The sequence below is a fragment of the Micropterus dolomieu genome, linkage group LG11, assembly GCF_021292245.1.
Source record: "Micropterus dolomieu isolate WLL.071019.BEF.003 ecotype Adirondacks linkage group LG11, ASM2129224v1, whole genome shotgun sequence".
Lineage (NCBI taxonomy): Eukaryota > Metazoa > Chordata > Actinopteri > Centrarchiformes > Centrarchidae > Micropterus > Micropterus dolomieu.
In genome coordinates this window covers 18,367,603-18,383,009 of record NC_060160.1, presented here as the reverse complement: position 1 = coordinate 18,383,009, position 15,407 = coordinate 18,367,603, and the positions used below count along the sequence as shown (strand labels likewise).

The 15,407-nt window shown below is 39.5% G+C and overlaps 1 protein-coding gene across 7 annotated transcripts in view; it reads right to left on the bottom strand.

The window, feature by feature from the left end:
- Positions 1-2,542: 2,542 nt before the first annotated feature.
- Positions 2,543-15,407, bottom strand: part of fsip1 (fibrous sheath interacting protein 1) — a 15,750-nt gene continuing 2,885 nt past the window's right edge. For 4 of the 7 annotated variants that reach the window (XM_046061786.1, XM_046061789.1, XM_046061791.1 and 1 more), the window contains exons 6-9: positions 15,062-15,201; positions 14,714-14,833; positions 11,425-11,577; positions 9,475-10,181 (exon numbers count right to left, since the gene is read on the bottom strand). In XM_046061786.1, coding sequence (XP_045917742.1) covers positions 10,134-10,181; positions 11,425-11,577; positions 14,714-14,833; positions 15,062-15,201 — 461 coding nt within the window. In that variant the 3' untranslated portion in view covers positions 9,475-10,133. Of the gene's footprint in view, positions 2,677-4,751; positions 4,933-9,474; positions 10,182-11,424; positions 11,578-14,713; positions 14,834-15,061; positions 15,202-15,407 lie in introns of those variants that run through there. The other 3 variants (XM_046061788.1, XM_046061792.1, XM_046061793.1) reach the window with 3 other exon arrangements.

The window sequence follows — 15,407 nt, the reverse complement described above, 5'->3', positions numbered from 1 at the left end:
TCTTCTTCTTCTTCTTCTATCCCCTACAATGATCTTGTATTGATTGCACTTTTTGTTTTGATTGCATTTTTGTTAACTCTTACTTCCTTCCCTAGTTATCTACCCCATTGATGTGATATGTACTGTGAGCTCTTACTAGTATTTATTGCTGCTCTTACTAGTATGTATTGTCAGTTGTAGATCTGTAGTTGATGCTCTGTTGATGCTTATATGTTGTTCCTCAAATGTAAGTCGCTTTGGATAAAAGCGTCTGCCAAATGAGTAAATGTAATGTAATGTAAATGTAAGCGTAGGGTGTATGTGTGCAGTGGCAGTGTAGGAACCCTTGCTGAAGAGACCGAGCCACAGCTTCACGGTGTTGTGCCGAGTTGTTCGCACTGCGCGGGACTTTCGGATAATTTATCACCGTTGATGTACCATAAATAAAGAATATTTTAGCGTTTTCTTCAAAAAGCCTCAGTATAGCTGGAAATGTACAGTGTAAGTTTCCGTGTTTAGTCCTCATCAGAGACAATAATGCTGTCACCGTGGAAGCTCTAACATGCAAAACAACATGCATGTTATGAGTCTAGTTACACTAAACGTTCGTGTAGTGTAACTGATGGAATCGAGAAAATGTGTATCAGCCTGTTTTTAGCTTTGCCCAATGTTACCACAGCTGTTAGCACAACTACCTGTTGCTAACAGTTAGCTAGCTAGCTCGTTACTGAATCAAAGTCAGTCTTTGTAAACCTATCCAATAATAACATTCCAGCTTGATAGTGAGTACTAACAGCCGGGTTAGTTGTTTATTTTCATAATGATAAAGTTAGATGTTTTCTTACCACTGATGTCAGCCGCTGCACTGCGCTCCTCTCAGCTCGTCACACTGTGCTCATCCTTCAGCGGTGTCGGCAACGTGCGTTCACATGTTTTGGGGGCCTGGCTTTGGAAGGAGCCCAGAACGGAGGGGGAGGGAGTTTCTCTGTTGGTTACTTTCAAAATCCAGCAGTTTCTTGCTAGTTTCTCAAACTTACCTACCCTGCCTTTAATGCTGGTACTAGATGAAAAGTTGCAGGATCACAAAACTGACTAAGGCCTATCCATGACAGGGACATCACTGTCTGTACCATCCAGACATCCAATAGCTCAGATATTTCACTCAAACCCACAAATGTCAACCTCATAGTGGCGCTAATGAAAAAGTTAGGCATCACCAAAGTCAAAAGGCCTCACCATCTAGAAACTATTAATATTTCTACATTTAGAACATTTATTTCCAATCCATCCAGAACATATGTAGATATTTTCCAGGATAAGTGTTTGACCTACTGGCAGCTCTACAGCAAAAGTCAAGAAATCATCAAATTATCAAAGATCACCAAAACATCATAAGGACTCATCATTTAGCCCCCATGAATATTGATTCATCATCATCATCTGCACACATTAGCTATAGGCCTAATGCATGAAATGAAAGGCCAAGATAAAACAGATTTGAAATACTGTATGTGAATATGTACTTGCATTGACGAGTGACAAGTGAAAGCTCAAACGTTTTGAGCTGACACAGGGTTTGTTTTCTGATTCATAAAGGAGCGGAACATGTCTAAGGCATTGGAAAGGATAAACAGGAGATTAGTCTTTTATGGAAGTCTAATTGTAGTTATGATTCGCTTCCAGAGCCAGCACACTAGCTACTTCTACTATAGCTAATATCACAACAACAGCATGTCTTGGCAAAGTAGAAAGTAAGATGAATGTCCATGGGCAAGTAATTTAACGTCACTTGACACACAAATCATGGCTGGAAAGGCTGGAATAGTGTTGCCACACTGTTTGTTTCCCATTAACAGAACCTGGGCTGCGTACAAAGAGCAGACATTTTTTTCTAGTGCACACACAGAACGGACAGCAAGCAGGCCGCGAGAAGATATTCGCTGAATTTAGAAAAAAGATGTGTAGTAGATTAGAATCAAAAACCCAACACTTAACTCAATATGAGGTTAGACTGAGTGACTTCCAAACAGAGAATGAGAGAGAGACCTGGGTTGCCCTTATCTGAAGCTCAGTAAAATGCTGGTAATAATTAGCTCTCCTTGGAGCGGCCACTTGACATGCTGTCGAAGATCTCCAATAATCACTTATCTGGGTCACAAGACCGCTGGGAGGCCACAAAGATCTAGACTTTATTTCTTTACCTATGAAAAACATATCAAACTTAATCATCTTATAAGAGAAAGGCATGTCAGCCAATTGAAGGAATATCAAATTAATGCCTTGGAATTTGATGTTGCATTAGTGTCAGGGGTTGACATAAAGTGCAGCGTTGTAAATACAGAGGATTACGTTGACTGCCAAGTGCAGCTTGAATGCAAAATTAATGTGAATCAAAACAGAGAAAAAGCTCATTCGTGCATGATATGACAGCTGTCCTTATTTTACCTTATGGTTCCGATTTTGCTTTCCCACAGAAAAATGACTAATTTGCCAATTGCCACGAGCAAAATCATCATTAGTAGTTTATTTGTATGACTTTCACACTGACAGACTTCAGTGAAGTGTGCATTTCACGTGAATTAAGTGGTTATTGATATCCTGCGATCAATTTCATGATATCAAATAGAAGCAATACATTCCATCCTGAGGTTGTCATGGCGTCTGAGTGTGAAACAGCTGCAGCAGTTGATGGATGATCTGATGTTGTCCAAATACGAAGAAGAAATAGGAAAAATTGAGGGGATTATTTTATGTTTATAATTAAAAACAAATCTTGGATGCCTAACACTCAGCAGTACTCAGTGTGCTATATCATTCCCATTAAAAGGAACATATAATTACATCACGTCAATCGTATTAGGTTTGTTAGACAGTGGAGAAAGCCATTTAGATTGGTAGCCTTGAGATTCCTCTCTGCTTCAATATGGGTTACATCTGTGGAGCAATTTGCCAGATATAACAGCTGGATCCTCTCATGCAAGCACATTCTCAAATACATCTCCTAAACAACAAGAAAACAATACAAATGACTAGGTCACTATCATGTGAAAGGGTTCTCTTGAATCCCACTGCAATATGTGTAGCATGTACATGGCAAAAGGGTTTGCCAGCTCACAGTTTGCTTCAGGTTCCTTCTTGCATTGCATTAAGGAGGACTGCCTGAAGCCAGACCAAGAACTGCTGCGAGAGCTTGATGACCTTGTTTAGACACACAAGACAAGCTAAACGGGGACAACATGCTCTGAGGCAGCAAATCCAAAGAAGTGTCAACATTGAAAGCAGGCTACTGCATACTCCAAACAAACTAATTTGTACAATGTGTAGTCTTTTTAACATAGTTCTTCACACAGTTTTCAAACTAGCTAGTCAAGTAAAGAATAGAAGGAGAAGCTATGTGTCATAAGATGGAAATTAGAGACTTGAGCATTATCTGAAAACATGATGCAAAGAGTTAAGCAAATCAAACAAAGGAAAAAATACTCAATGGGTTTATCCTCGAAAAACACTTATGTGAGGTGGACGCTAGCCAACATTTCAAACAGCAGTTTGTTTTAACATGCAGTAGCCACGGAACGGCTCAATGGCCTTGACTCTGCGAGCCTTTGTTAAATAAAAAAATGTCTGTTGGTCACATTAAGTCACTCAGTTGTAAAAAAAAAAAAAAAACCAAAAAAAAAAACCCAAAAAGGCAAAACAAATAATGAAAACAGCATGTTTGTCTTATACACTGAAAGTGTTTTACAGAACCAACAAAAAGTGCACAGGGTCAAGATAAAAACAAAGATTATAACTGAGGTATTTAATCAAATCTACAATATACTGTAGACATTCTGTAGTAAGTGGTAATGTAGTCGTGCATTCGAGTGCATTACCTTAAACATCCACTCCACTTACATCAGGGACACAACGCAAGAAGCACTTTGCAATATAATTCCAATACGGTACAATATAGATCTAGCTGCAGCCTAAAAAATACCATACATCTGACACCATTTGTCAACAAATACTGAACATTCACAAACATTATTGTGGATTTAATTATATTATAAAGATGCATGTGATTATTGGTAACTCAGTGTTACTCCTTATAATGCACTAGCGTTCTGCTTTCCTAGAAATTGATTCCTATTAACTGGAAAATATAATCCCCAGTATTTGTGTCTTGTTAACGACCTTTGGCTACACATTGCAAAGGGACAGTGCTGTTATGATGAAAGGGAGCCAGCCATGCTGACTCACCCAGAGATGGCTCGTGTTGTTTAGAACATCATGCTCCTCTCTTTTTCTTTCTGTGTCTCTCTGCAAATCTGAAGTATAGTAGGAGCTCTGGCTGTGCCACGTGGACCCAGGCTACCTGCCAAGTCCTGTCCACATGCCTTGCCACGAGCACTCCCTGTGAGAGCTCGGGAGTAAGCTGTTCGGAAGTTATGGCTGAAAGTCTCTTGACTTCTCTCTTTTTCTTGTATTTCTTTCTGTCTCTCAGATTGACATTTTGTCCAGCTATGACCTGTAGACATCTGCCAAGTTCTGAGGCAGAGGTGCTGCAGCGCACATGTCTGCCATACACTATATATACCTACCTGCATGATAACACTTGCATAAGCAAGGTGATCCTGCACCACTCGCCTTGCACAAACACATATTCTATCTCTTAATACAATAATTCCTCCCCCTCCCTCCTCTGTAAATTTAGACCACAAATCAATCAAATACTGCTACGGAAGAGACAATGTGAGGGTTTTTATATCACCATCTTAAAAATGACCCAGATATGAAATTTCCAAGTTGTCTTTTATTCCTCCAGAAGTCATGTTTTTACATCAATATTTTGTATCTGCGGTAGATGACTTGGTGATTGCTGAACATTCCTGAAGTATTAGAAGATTCACTTGTTGGTCATCTGGACTTCATACTTTTTTTTCCAGAACTGAGGGTGGTCTGGAGCAATCACTGCTGAACAGATAAAAACCTCCTGGCATCCCGCAATCAAAAAAGCATGTTGAATGTGATACTGGGTTAAAATATCCACCTGTGTGTTCTCAGTATCTTAACCTAATCCAAAGCGCAATCAAAGGTTGAAAAATGTTTGATCTGTCTGACGTTTTCCCTGTTCGGGTTGTGAAAATTTTTTTTTTATCTGTGATCCCTCCAAACATTTTAAATATGTCACAGTCTATGGCTTTTACTGTGGTTTAGAGATACTCATAGATTGTCTCCACCCAGAATCACTTTGCTAATATAAGGTAATTTTAGTGTTTGCCAAACAATGACATACAAAATAAATCTGAGCAAAGAGGCAGATGTTAATGTTAAATATTTATCAAAAGAATCTGGGGGGGAAAACGTCCAAGCATATTTGAACTTCTTGTCCCCCAGTGACACACGCTGTGTATTGTCAGGCACAATACATGACCTAGATTTCAGCTGCTAAAAGTCTTGTACAATGAGGTTGTACTTTTTCAATGATAAGAGATGAAATATAAGACTGTCAGTATTGTCAGTGTGATGTTGAAAAGAATCGTTTGCCAGCTAACAGCTAGATTGTGCGCAAAACCATAACATATCATTTTTTATTTTTCACTTTTTGCACAATTAAACAAAAGTGGTAATGAGCTGAAAATCATGATCATATAGAAAGTATGGCGAATATTTGCCTCCCCACAAGTTTGACTGCTGGACCGTTTGTGCGGTCCTTGTTGATTCACGTCACACAAAATAGCCTGGCCAGGCGTTAGCTGTAAGCTAAGTAAACCTCACTGACTGGAGCTTCATATTTACTGCACAGATATGAGAGTTACTGAAAAAAACTAATCAAATTATTCCTTTAAAATATGGTGAGCTCTGCCCTGCATTCAAATATAAAAGAATATTGGGTTGTGATAATGTTCTAAAATGTTTTAATGTTATTTAATTTAGATAATAAAGACGGGAGATCAGCGAATATAATATTTAGCAGATGAATAATCCACTGGGGAGTGCCATAATGAATGGAACAGTCAAAAGTTAGATCTCAACCATGGAAGGGAAAAAAATCTCTCTAAACCACTTAACACAACTGCTGCTGTGGATAACACCAGTGGGAGAGGCGTTTATAAGACAATAAACTGGGTCTCATAGGAATTATAGGGTGGGGAAGGGTGTGGAGTCTATTGTTTTTTGCCAAGTTAACCTTGTGAGAAACACCAAACATGCCACACGTCAAACCTGACATCTCAGTTCTCACCAAGTAAATAGATACTTCTGAAGAATATCTAAGCCATGATGGCAGCAAAGATGATATTATACTTTTTGTATTAACATACATGTTTCCATGCTAATACATTAAAAAACACATCCATTCATTACAAATTTGGTTACCAGTGTGATAAGGGCTGACTGCTGCACCCAAACTTCAGCCACCAGTAACAAAACACATCACATCACATCAGTTTCTGTTGTGAATTATCATATTTTAAATATTTCAGTACAGACATGAACATCGTATTCCACAGAAGAAGCAGAGCAGAGAATAAAAGTGTTTTTTGTCTTCCTACTGTCATCACTATTAAAGAGAAACATATTGATCTGTTAAAAATTATACTGCCTTTTATAAAATTTTGACGCCAAGGCACACACTGTCTGTATCACATTTCTGAATATTATGACTATGATAATGTATCCTGACTATCTATCATGAATTCTACTGGGGCGGCTGTGCCTCAGGAGGTATCGCAAGGTATTGATCCCCGGCTCCTCCAGTCTGAACCCCACATTGCTGTGAATGTTTTAGTTTCTGTTTATGATGAGCAGCTGGCAGCCACTGCCATCAGTGTCTAAATATGAGAATGAGGTGAACGTTGACTTATGGTGTAAAGCGCTTTGCGTGGTTGAAAATGCATTATACAAGTACAGTCCATTAATACAACACACACTTGATGATATAAAATACTAACCTTTCTAAATTTAAGATGACTGTAACATGACAAAAGCTTTTCCACAGCTGTTTAATTATATGACCGGACCAAATAAGATGAATTTGCAAACTATCTGCTGACCACTTCGTGTTGGTCAAAAGGGCGTTTTCAGCCAAAAACTCTGCTCACTCACTTAACATTCGCTGTCATTAAAATCACGAGCGCTCACCAGCAACCACACAATGTGACTAAGAGACCTCATAGTCTGACAACTATACTACATTAACTATAGCCGACTGATACACAACAAAAACACAGCTGGAGTTACTATGCACACACAGAAGGAGTTGATGCCCTAGTGATTAGGGGAGGGATCCAATGCAATCAAACACACTGGGATAGAGAGAAAAAAACATGCTATATAATACTATTCATTCATATTCATTGTAACCACACTTTCAAAAAACCCACATTTGAGAGAACAGCATATGTAATTCTGGTCTGTGAAACACACACAAACACTTACACACCCATGTCACTAAACACCCAACACCAGCATATTCTCATGACAGAATCCCTCTCTTCTGGCTTCAAACTGTGGGTGGTGCAGGCATTACCACACAGTGGTACAGTAGGAGGGGTGGGGTGCACTGTATATTAATCCTACGTACCAAACAGATGTTTTTAATGACAGAAAGACTATTTCAGCTGAAGCCTGAGAAAAGGGGAGAAAATGAAGAATGCAAAAGGAGCGACACTGTCATAGGCACAATATGAGCAGTGTCCAAGGAAAATCCTCTTCAAATACTGTTTTTGATTCCATTCAATCCAGATCATTAAAGTAGGGTTTGGAGATACCTCACTTTTTTCCTATCATCAAAAAAGGAGCCAGAGGCAAAGAAAACAAGGCCTTTCTCATCAAGACTTTCTCCATGACTCACCATGTGGCCATATGATGAGTGATACAGTGCTTCCACAAACAGTGATCCTGCGGATTTTTCTATGCCTTATCATTCAGTCAGTGCAGTATAATGTGCACCTGTCCCTGCACTGCCTTATAAACACAGCAAGAGTAAAAACTTTAAACACAAATTGCTGGTCCCGGTCCACTGATCCGTGCTTCATCACTACACATGCATGTCTAACACCCAGAATCCACAGATGACCACCTCGGTCCAAGATATTTTTCCCTGTAGAAAAATAGCCTTCCTTGCCAGTATACAGTAGTCTTTACTGTATATGTAGTAAGCCTTTTTGCATGTGTTAATATCTCCAAATGAAAGGGCAAGCCTTGTTCCTATTCTAGAGCTGGCATAGTTCTACCTCCCCCAGCTCTGTAATTAGGATCTGACGGGGGGCTGACTCTCCTCTGTGGCAGTATCCGGCCTGGTGCCAGGCCTGACACACTGTATCCACCCTCACGGGCTAAAGCAAGGGACTTGCTTAGTCGAGGAAGCTACTACTAAGGTGACGGAACAGGAATGCAAGGGCTGCTTTTTCCTCAGAATATCAATCACTTATTGGGAAAGCATGGCGTCATGTTTTGAGGTCACCGATTCAAGCCCTGACTGATCCTTTATGAGCGAGTGCACACTGGGGAGAGGTGATTAATTCCCTCTTCCTTGTAAGACGTGACAGATGATCGATCTGACATAGCCAGAAAAACAAGAGACAACAGCAAACCTGGAAATCTAGGCCATGATTTAATATCACGGGAAAAAAATGTTTCAGTGGTGTTGAAACACAGATCTGACGATCTTGTTTGTGTACATTAGGGACTGCCCTGGAATGAGCGCGCAAACAAGCAGGTTCCTGTATCGCTGTCCAAATGGTTTCAGTTAGGAACTGGTGCAAGCTACTGTCGAGAAGAAAGCTAAGCGCAAAACAAAAGCATATTTACTTTTATGACCATCTTTAGGATTTACGGGCTCTGATGTGGAATGAATGACTGGCTCTGAAAGAGATTTATTATCAGTGCAGTCTAACTTTAATATATGCCACAGCAGTGAGGGTAAGGAAACAGCTATTTTTCAAGCCATACAGATATGGTGTTTAGTTTACCAACATATTTATACACTGCATGAAAACACTCAAATATAGCGGGTTACATTTTTTTTGTCATGTCATCATGAGTCTTTGGGTATATGTTGTAAAAGTGCTTTCCAAATTTTTGATGGTCGACATCACTTTATGCTCAGGTTTACTTTTACTATCAGATGACCGATATAACGCTCAGTCTACAGAAGAGAATTTTAACTGCAAAAAGACCATTTTGAAAGGTTTGTTTGAACCAAATATTCACTTGTCATCTATCTTGTACGCCTACTGCTTAGATATTTTAATTTTGGAGTGTGCTACAGCCAGGTTTCATAAGGCAACATCTCGAACAATCAATAACTGGTCAGCTGCTATCGCTTATGTTAACGACTCAATGAACTAATTATTGTCAATGTCAATCTCAGCCATGTGCTGTTATGGTGAACTGAGAACCTTCTCTATATAAGTAGTATGTGCCCCCCTCATTATTAATGTCATTGTTTATTGTTATTTTGACTCATAAATGCATTGCTGTTTGTTTGTCTTCGAATCAATAAAAAGTCAATAACAAAAAAAGGTTTATTTGTCATGTTTGCAGTCTGAGGGTGAATCATCTGCAAGTACTTAGTTGAGAGACAAATAATTTGTGTCATCGTTAAATTCATATTTAACATCATTTGAAAAGGAATGCCAGCTTTAGCCATTTCAGCACTAATGGAGAGCAGAAGATGGATGGAAGATGGGGAATTTCACTTTCCCAAATATTCATTTAACCACGCAAGATGATTAAAGGGTGGGAAGGGAGGGAAAATAGGTTACATAAAGAAACACATCCAGCTGCCCAGTATTATCACAGTTTCGTACCATTGGCCAAAAAACTACTCTACATCATATGGGGAGAGTCTGAGGGAGGATTGTCTTATTCTGAAAAAGAGTCCTCAAGGCAACAGTAACAATTATTGAGGAATGGCAGTATAATACTTATTCACCTTAAGCACAAATTCAGCCATTACCACTGGTTTAAATATTAGTTGAATGAAATTTGGGGGTTTCAAGAAGCAGTAAGTAATGTCTTTACCCAAACACTCCCCCCAGTTCATCTACTGATCATGGACGCATCTGGTTAGGCTCAATCAATTCTCAGTGGAATTGATTGAAATTAAATCTTGTAGTGATCGAGTTATCCTTCTGCAGTGGATCATTCTGCTAGGGCTGCAACTAAGATTATTTACTTTTTGCCCCAAGTGACATCTTCAAATAGATCGTCTTGTCCTGCCAACAGTGCAGAATCAAAAGATAATCAGTTCGCTGTCATAGAAGACTAAGAAAACCAGAAAATATTCACATTTTAGAAGTCGGAACCAGTACGTTTTTGATTAAAAAATTGACTTAAACAATTCATTGATCACCAAAACAGGTGCCGATTAATTTTCTGATCAATCAATTAATCGAATAATCATTTCAGTTTTACACACTGGACACATCTTACATATGATTGATCATATAAATATCTCAAAGGCGCATCCCTCTCAAGACAGTTGGAATATTGAGAATCCTTATTAGGCCAGCAACATAAATATTCCGAACATTATGACATAGACCACGGGCTATTCCAGCACTGGTATTCAAGTACTGCAGTTTTCCCCTGTCCACATCCAGCAGTGATAGTAGAAAATGGCACCCTGGGTTCGCAAAACTGCACTGTAAAGTTTTTACGACTTCAAAAACATCACTTTCCACTGACATGCTACGCAAACGATGAGCATTCCATCTGGCTTTTAAAATGTAGTGAGATAAGGTCCTCAGATAACTCACTGAGCTCACGTCTAGGAGTGGGCCCAAATCCAGGACTGAGGCCTGGAAGTCTTTTTAGTCATAAATGTCTGTTAAGTTTGTTGTCCACTATTTAATGTGGTAGTGATGTACAGATCATTCTCTAAACTCAGACTATGTACAGTGTTTGCATTATGGATGACCATTATGAGTTGGTGTAAACTTAATTCAAAATGTATTAAATATGTACTAGCAACTCACGAGATGGACAGAATATGAGGAATAAGGAGTCAAAATAAATGTGAAAAAAAATCATTTGCACTTGTGAAAATGTTGGACTCAACATGTAACAATTTTTTTTTAGAAATGCCTAAATACATCACATGTACCATTGCTGATATGGAAATAACATAATCATTACATAACTTTTACTAGCAGCAAATAATGCACAAGAGACTTCATAGTATGGCCTCCATATGGAAATGTGGTAAGGTGGATGGAAAAGTGAGACAACCCTCGGTTCCAAATTACAGCAGCTTACATAATATTTTCCCCCACTTGCAACTAGGGGCGTAACTCCTTGAGGGTCAGTAACTAAAGATTTTACAAGATGTTGCCAACGATGCCCTATTGGACTGACCTCATCTCAGAGCAGTCCTGGATGGTATCTGCAAGAGTTAATGGCGCTCTAAATAAATCCATTGCTGTTATAATGTAGACAGTAGTGCTGTTGGACTCATACCTGGGACCTGCTAAGGTTTGTATATGAGCTTTGCACTGAGAGGAATTCTTCATCAGGAAGGAGAAAGCGAATTTTGGAGTCAATGTAAATCAGCTGCTCCAGGTCAGAGGGCTCCGGGGTGTAACCCTGGTCTGTTGTAGCCCACACGTCCTCCTGAAAGAGAATAATCACTCAAATAAGTCACGGCCGACAGGGAAAAGGTACAGGTCTGACTCTAGCACTTGTTTTTCATTTCTGGATGATGATCATGGTGCTGATCACTCCGCTCCATGCTGAGAGCCAACTACATTGTCAAATGTCAAACTGCTTTTGAGACAATTGCCTCATCCTCACAGTGACTCTATCCCAGTGAGACTTCCCATATAAGCTATGGAACAGTGGGTGGAGAGCTCATCACAGTTCAGTGGTGAGACAAGATCTTGCAGTAAGGCTCAGCAAAGAACACAGCTGTGACCCCTGAACGCTGTGAGGGGGGAGCAGAAGAAAACTGGCAGAAGACAACAGCAAACATAAGGGTCTATCAACTGGGTGGAGCACAACGCCAAGCCAAAATTTAACAAATGAGATCCACAAAGTCTTATGACACTGATTCGTGTTTTGTATTAGCAGATTTATTCTGATGGAGCTACACCATTGTTTTAACCTTTGCAGTGATTTACTTGGATGTGGCAGCATACCTCAATCCCAGGCTTCAGACAGGCCTCGGTTTATCCTTTGTGTTCATGCATGTCTTGACAAAATCCCACCGTCACTTACAATGTGATACAGGAACTCATACACAAGATGTAACCCAGAGAGCAAAGGTATACTTTTGTCCTTTCCTCAGCACTACTCTCTGTCCCACGGATGGTGTAGCATTGTTAGCTAATTGATATTAAATTAAATTGTGTGTACAAAACACAAACAGCTGCCCAGAGTGAAAACCCCACTAACACTGGTGCTGTTCTTCACAGTGATTAATAAAAAAGGAATACAAAGGATGAGAAACCAAGAAATGATGCTAACATTTTCTTTCTAGTTGAACAAATCAATTCCATCTTTAAATTAACAGTTTGAAATTTTGGGACATCCGCTTATTTGCTTTCTTGCCTTAGCAGAAAGACTAGAAACAGGATAGAACAGTTTATTTTAACACTTTGGTTTTTGTGCAGAAGAAATAAACGAGACATAACGTAGTAATTAGCCAGCTTTTGAGGTGTTATATTGGAAGGATTTTTTAACCTTTGGACAGAACCAGGCTAGCTGTTTTGCTCTGTTTCAAGTCTTAATGCTAAGTTACAGAAAGCTAATCGTCTCCTGGCTCTGGCTTCAAATTTAGTGTGAGAAATGGTATTAATTAATTAATTTTCAACTGGCGGTTGGCTGTAGCTTTTCTGTACATGCGTGAGAATGGTATCAATAAATCTCCTCATTAACTCTCAACAAAAAGCAAATAAGCGTATTATTCAGGTTGAACTTTTCCTTTAAGAAAGCTAATATTTTTTCACATCTGAAACATCATTTTGACAAATAAGAATGCCTTTGATAATACTCAAACTGTCCTTTTTTTGAAAGCATCATCACACTGTTGTTCTTCATGTAATGTCAGTAAAAGTGATAACATCAACTACTGCAGCACCAAATTTTCTGATTACTGACTGTTACTGATTTACTGCTTTAGGTCACCAGAGCAGCACAAAACAATGGAGCTTGTTAGGATGAGAGTCAGCCATATCAAAAAAAGTGTGTGAGGCCAACAGTTAGCAGCAGCTTGTGGTTTCACGACTCTGCCGAGAACTGAGTGAAGTCCTCGGGACTAAAGACGCATCGCTGCCAAAGTTCTGGTGACATAAATAATGTGCTCGCTCCTTTATGGCCATTCATAATAGCATGTCTCTCAATAACAGGAAGTCTTGCCAATAAAAAAAAACCCAGAGCATCCGCACTCCCCTCAATTTGGTATAACCAACAAAATTACTGTAGTATTGTTCTAAAAGTCAAGGCAAACATCATAAATATAGCAGCAAGATATATATAAAAAAAAACCTTGGCAAGCTGTCCACGGATGCAGAACTGTCGGGGGTCAAGCTAAATGGAACCGTGTGTGAAAGGTATGTTCCTTCTTGCTTCCAAACAGGCTTCATCCCATCTGACTTCAAACTGCCCTCACAGCTGCCAAAAGAGCTATTAAAGAATATTAAAACTGAAAATAAAAACACGTGAAGTTAATATGGTGTAGGTGGGTTCACAGTGAAACCGTCTACTGCTCCAGGTGGCAGGGGTCGCGGATGAGTCATCAAAAAAAACAAGGCCTCAGTGTCTTTGCTTTAAAGGTTAACTTAGGTATTTTTCAATCTGGACCTTATTTTCACATGTTTTGTGTCTATGTGACTAATTGGGACAACATTTTTTGAAATTGGTCCAGTATTGAGCGAGCACGCTGCAGTCAGCAGCAGTGACACAGAGCTGCAACGTAATCCTTGCAGGCAATTACACCCCGTCAAAGTACGTCCACTAAAGTGCTTGTTTTTGCCACTGAGAGGTTCAGATTGTTATTACAAGTGTCTGACAACTGCATGGAATGGTTCCCAATGGAGACAGACCTTTTGAGAGTGAAACTCTTTTTGTTTAACCATACACCTCTTGTCAAAGCCACCAGACTCCATTGATAAAAATAAGTAAATTGTAGAAGTTTCCCTTTACGTTCTATAAGCACACACTCATTATGAGTGCAACTGTGGCTTATAGTAAGCCTATATGAAAGATCCTGGCCTCTGAATTTTGCAGAAACACCACAGAGGCAATTGTTCTGAAAACGTGATAATAAAATGAATCCATAATATGCTGCATTCCATGAGAACTGCATATGGCACTTGACATCTGGACCATAATCCGAAGTGCTTTGAGGAGACAGAATCTTCTGCCCAGAGGCCGTCTCAGCTGCCAAGCAGTCATCAAAACAGGGATTCTGACCAGTGTTACTCTGCGTGCTGTTCTGAGGTTATTTAATGTTTTTAATAATGTCATTCAAAAGGCCAAACGTTAGATAATGACACAGATTCCAACATATAACATAAACATTTTATAAATACAGAGAATGTATTAAAAGGCTGTAAATTAACAGTGGAAACAATATTTGCTTTCGATAAATAATTAACATACTGTATTATCAAAATGTTGGAAGCAGAAGCAGTAGACGGGATCATCAGCTATGAGACTTCTGGACATGAGGGGGAAGTATTAAGGAAGTTGAAAAAAAGAGACTCTTCCTTCAGCATATGTTGTCTGTTAGAGCTTCATGTCAGCCTACCTCGCTGTCTGCACCTCTGGTACTGTCCTCTCCCTCTTCGTCTATCTCTCGGAGGAGCTCGGCCAGACGCTCTTTCTCTGCCTGGGTCAAAAGCACTTGGTCCCCCTCACCGCTTACTAGCTATTGCGTTATACCACATTTGGGGAGAGAAAAAAGGAGACTGAAAATCATTATTTGCATAACATTCCTACTCTTTTCAGTGGTGCCCTAGTGGGCGTAAAATATGGCTTTCTCTTGAACTAGAGACAAATATTTTCCTCACTGGAAAAACAAACAGTCCAGAGACTTGATCCAAGCCATGCGATATACCCCTGCACTGCAGTTGGCCCAAAGTGAACTTTGACATACCTCAATATTTCTCTTGACAAAGTCCTTCTGTTTTGTCTTGCTTCTGGAAACTCCACAGTGGCTGCCTTCAAATTGCTCTTCCCTGTTCTCCTCATGGCCTACTTCAAATGATTCTGTTGAGCTGTCTGGCCTCTTTTCACCTATCAGACAAGCCACACTTTAGATAGGTAAGTCAAGGCTCTAATAATAATTACCATAAGCCAAATCTAATCAAAATCCCAAAATTTCTGTGCGAGTCATTTTTCAACTCATCACCATAATTAGAGTTTGGGAAAGGGGTCATTTATTTTCCTTAAGGCATTGATATTATTATAAGCCACAAGGAAATTATTCATGAGTTGCACAG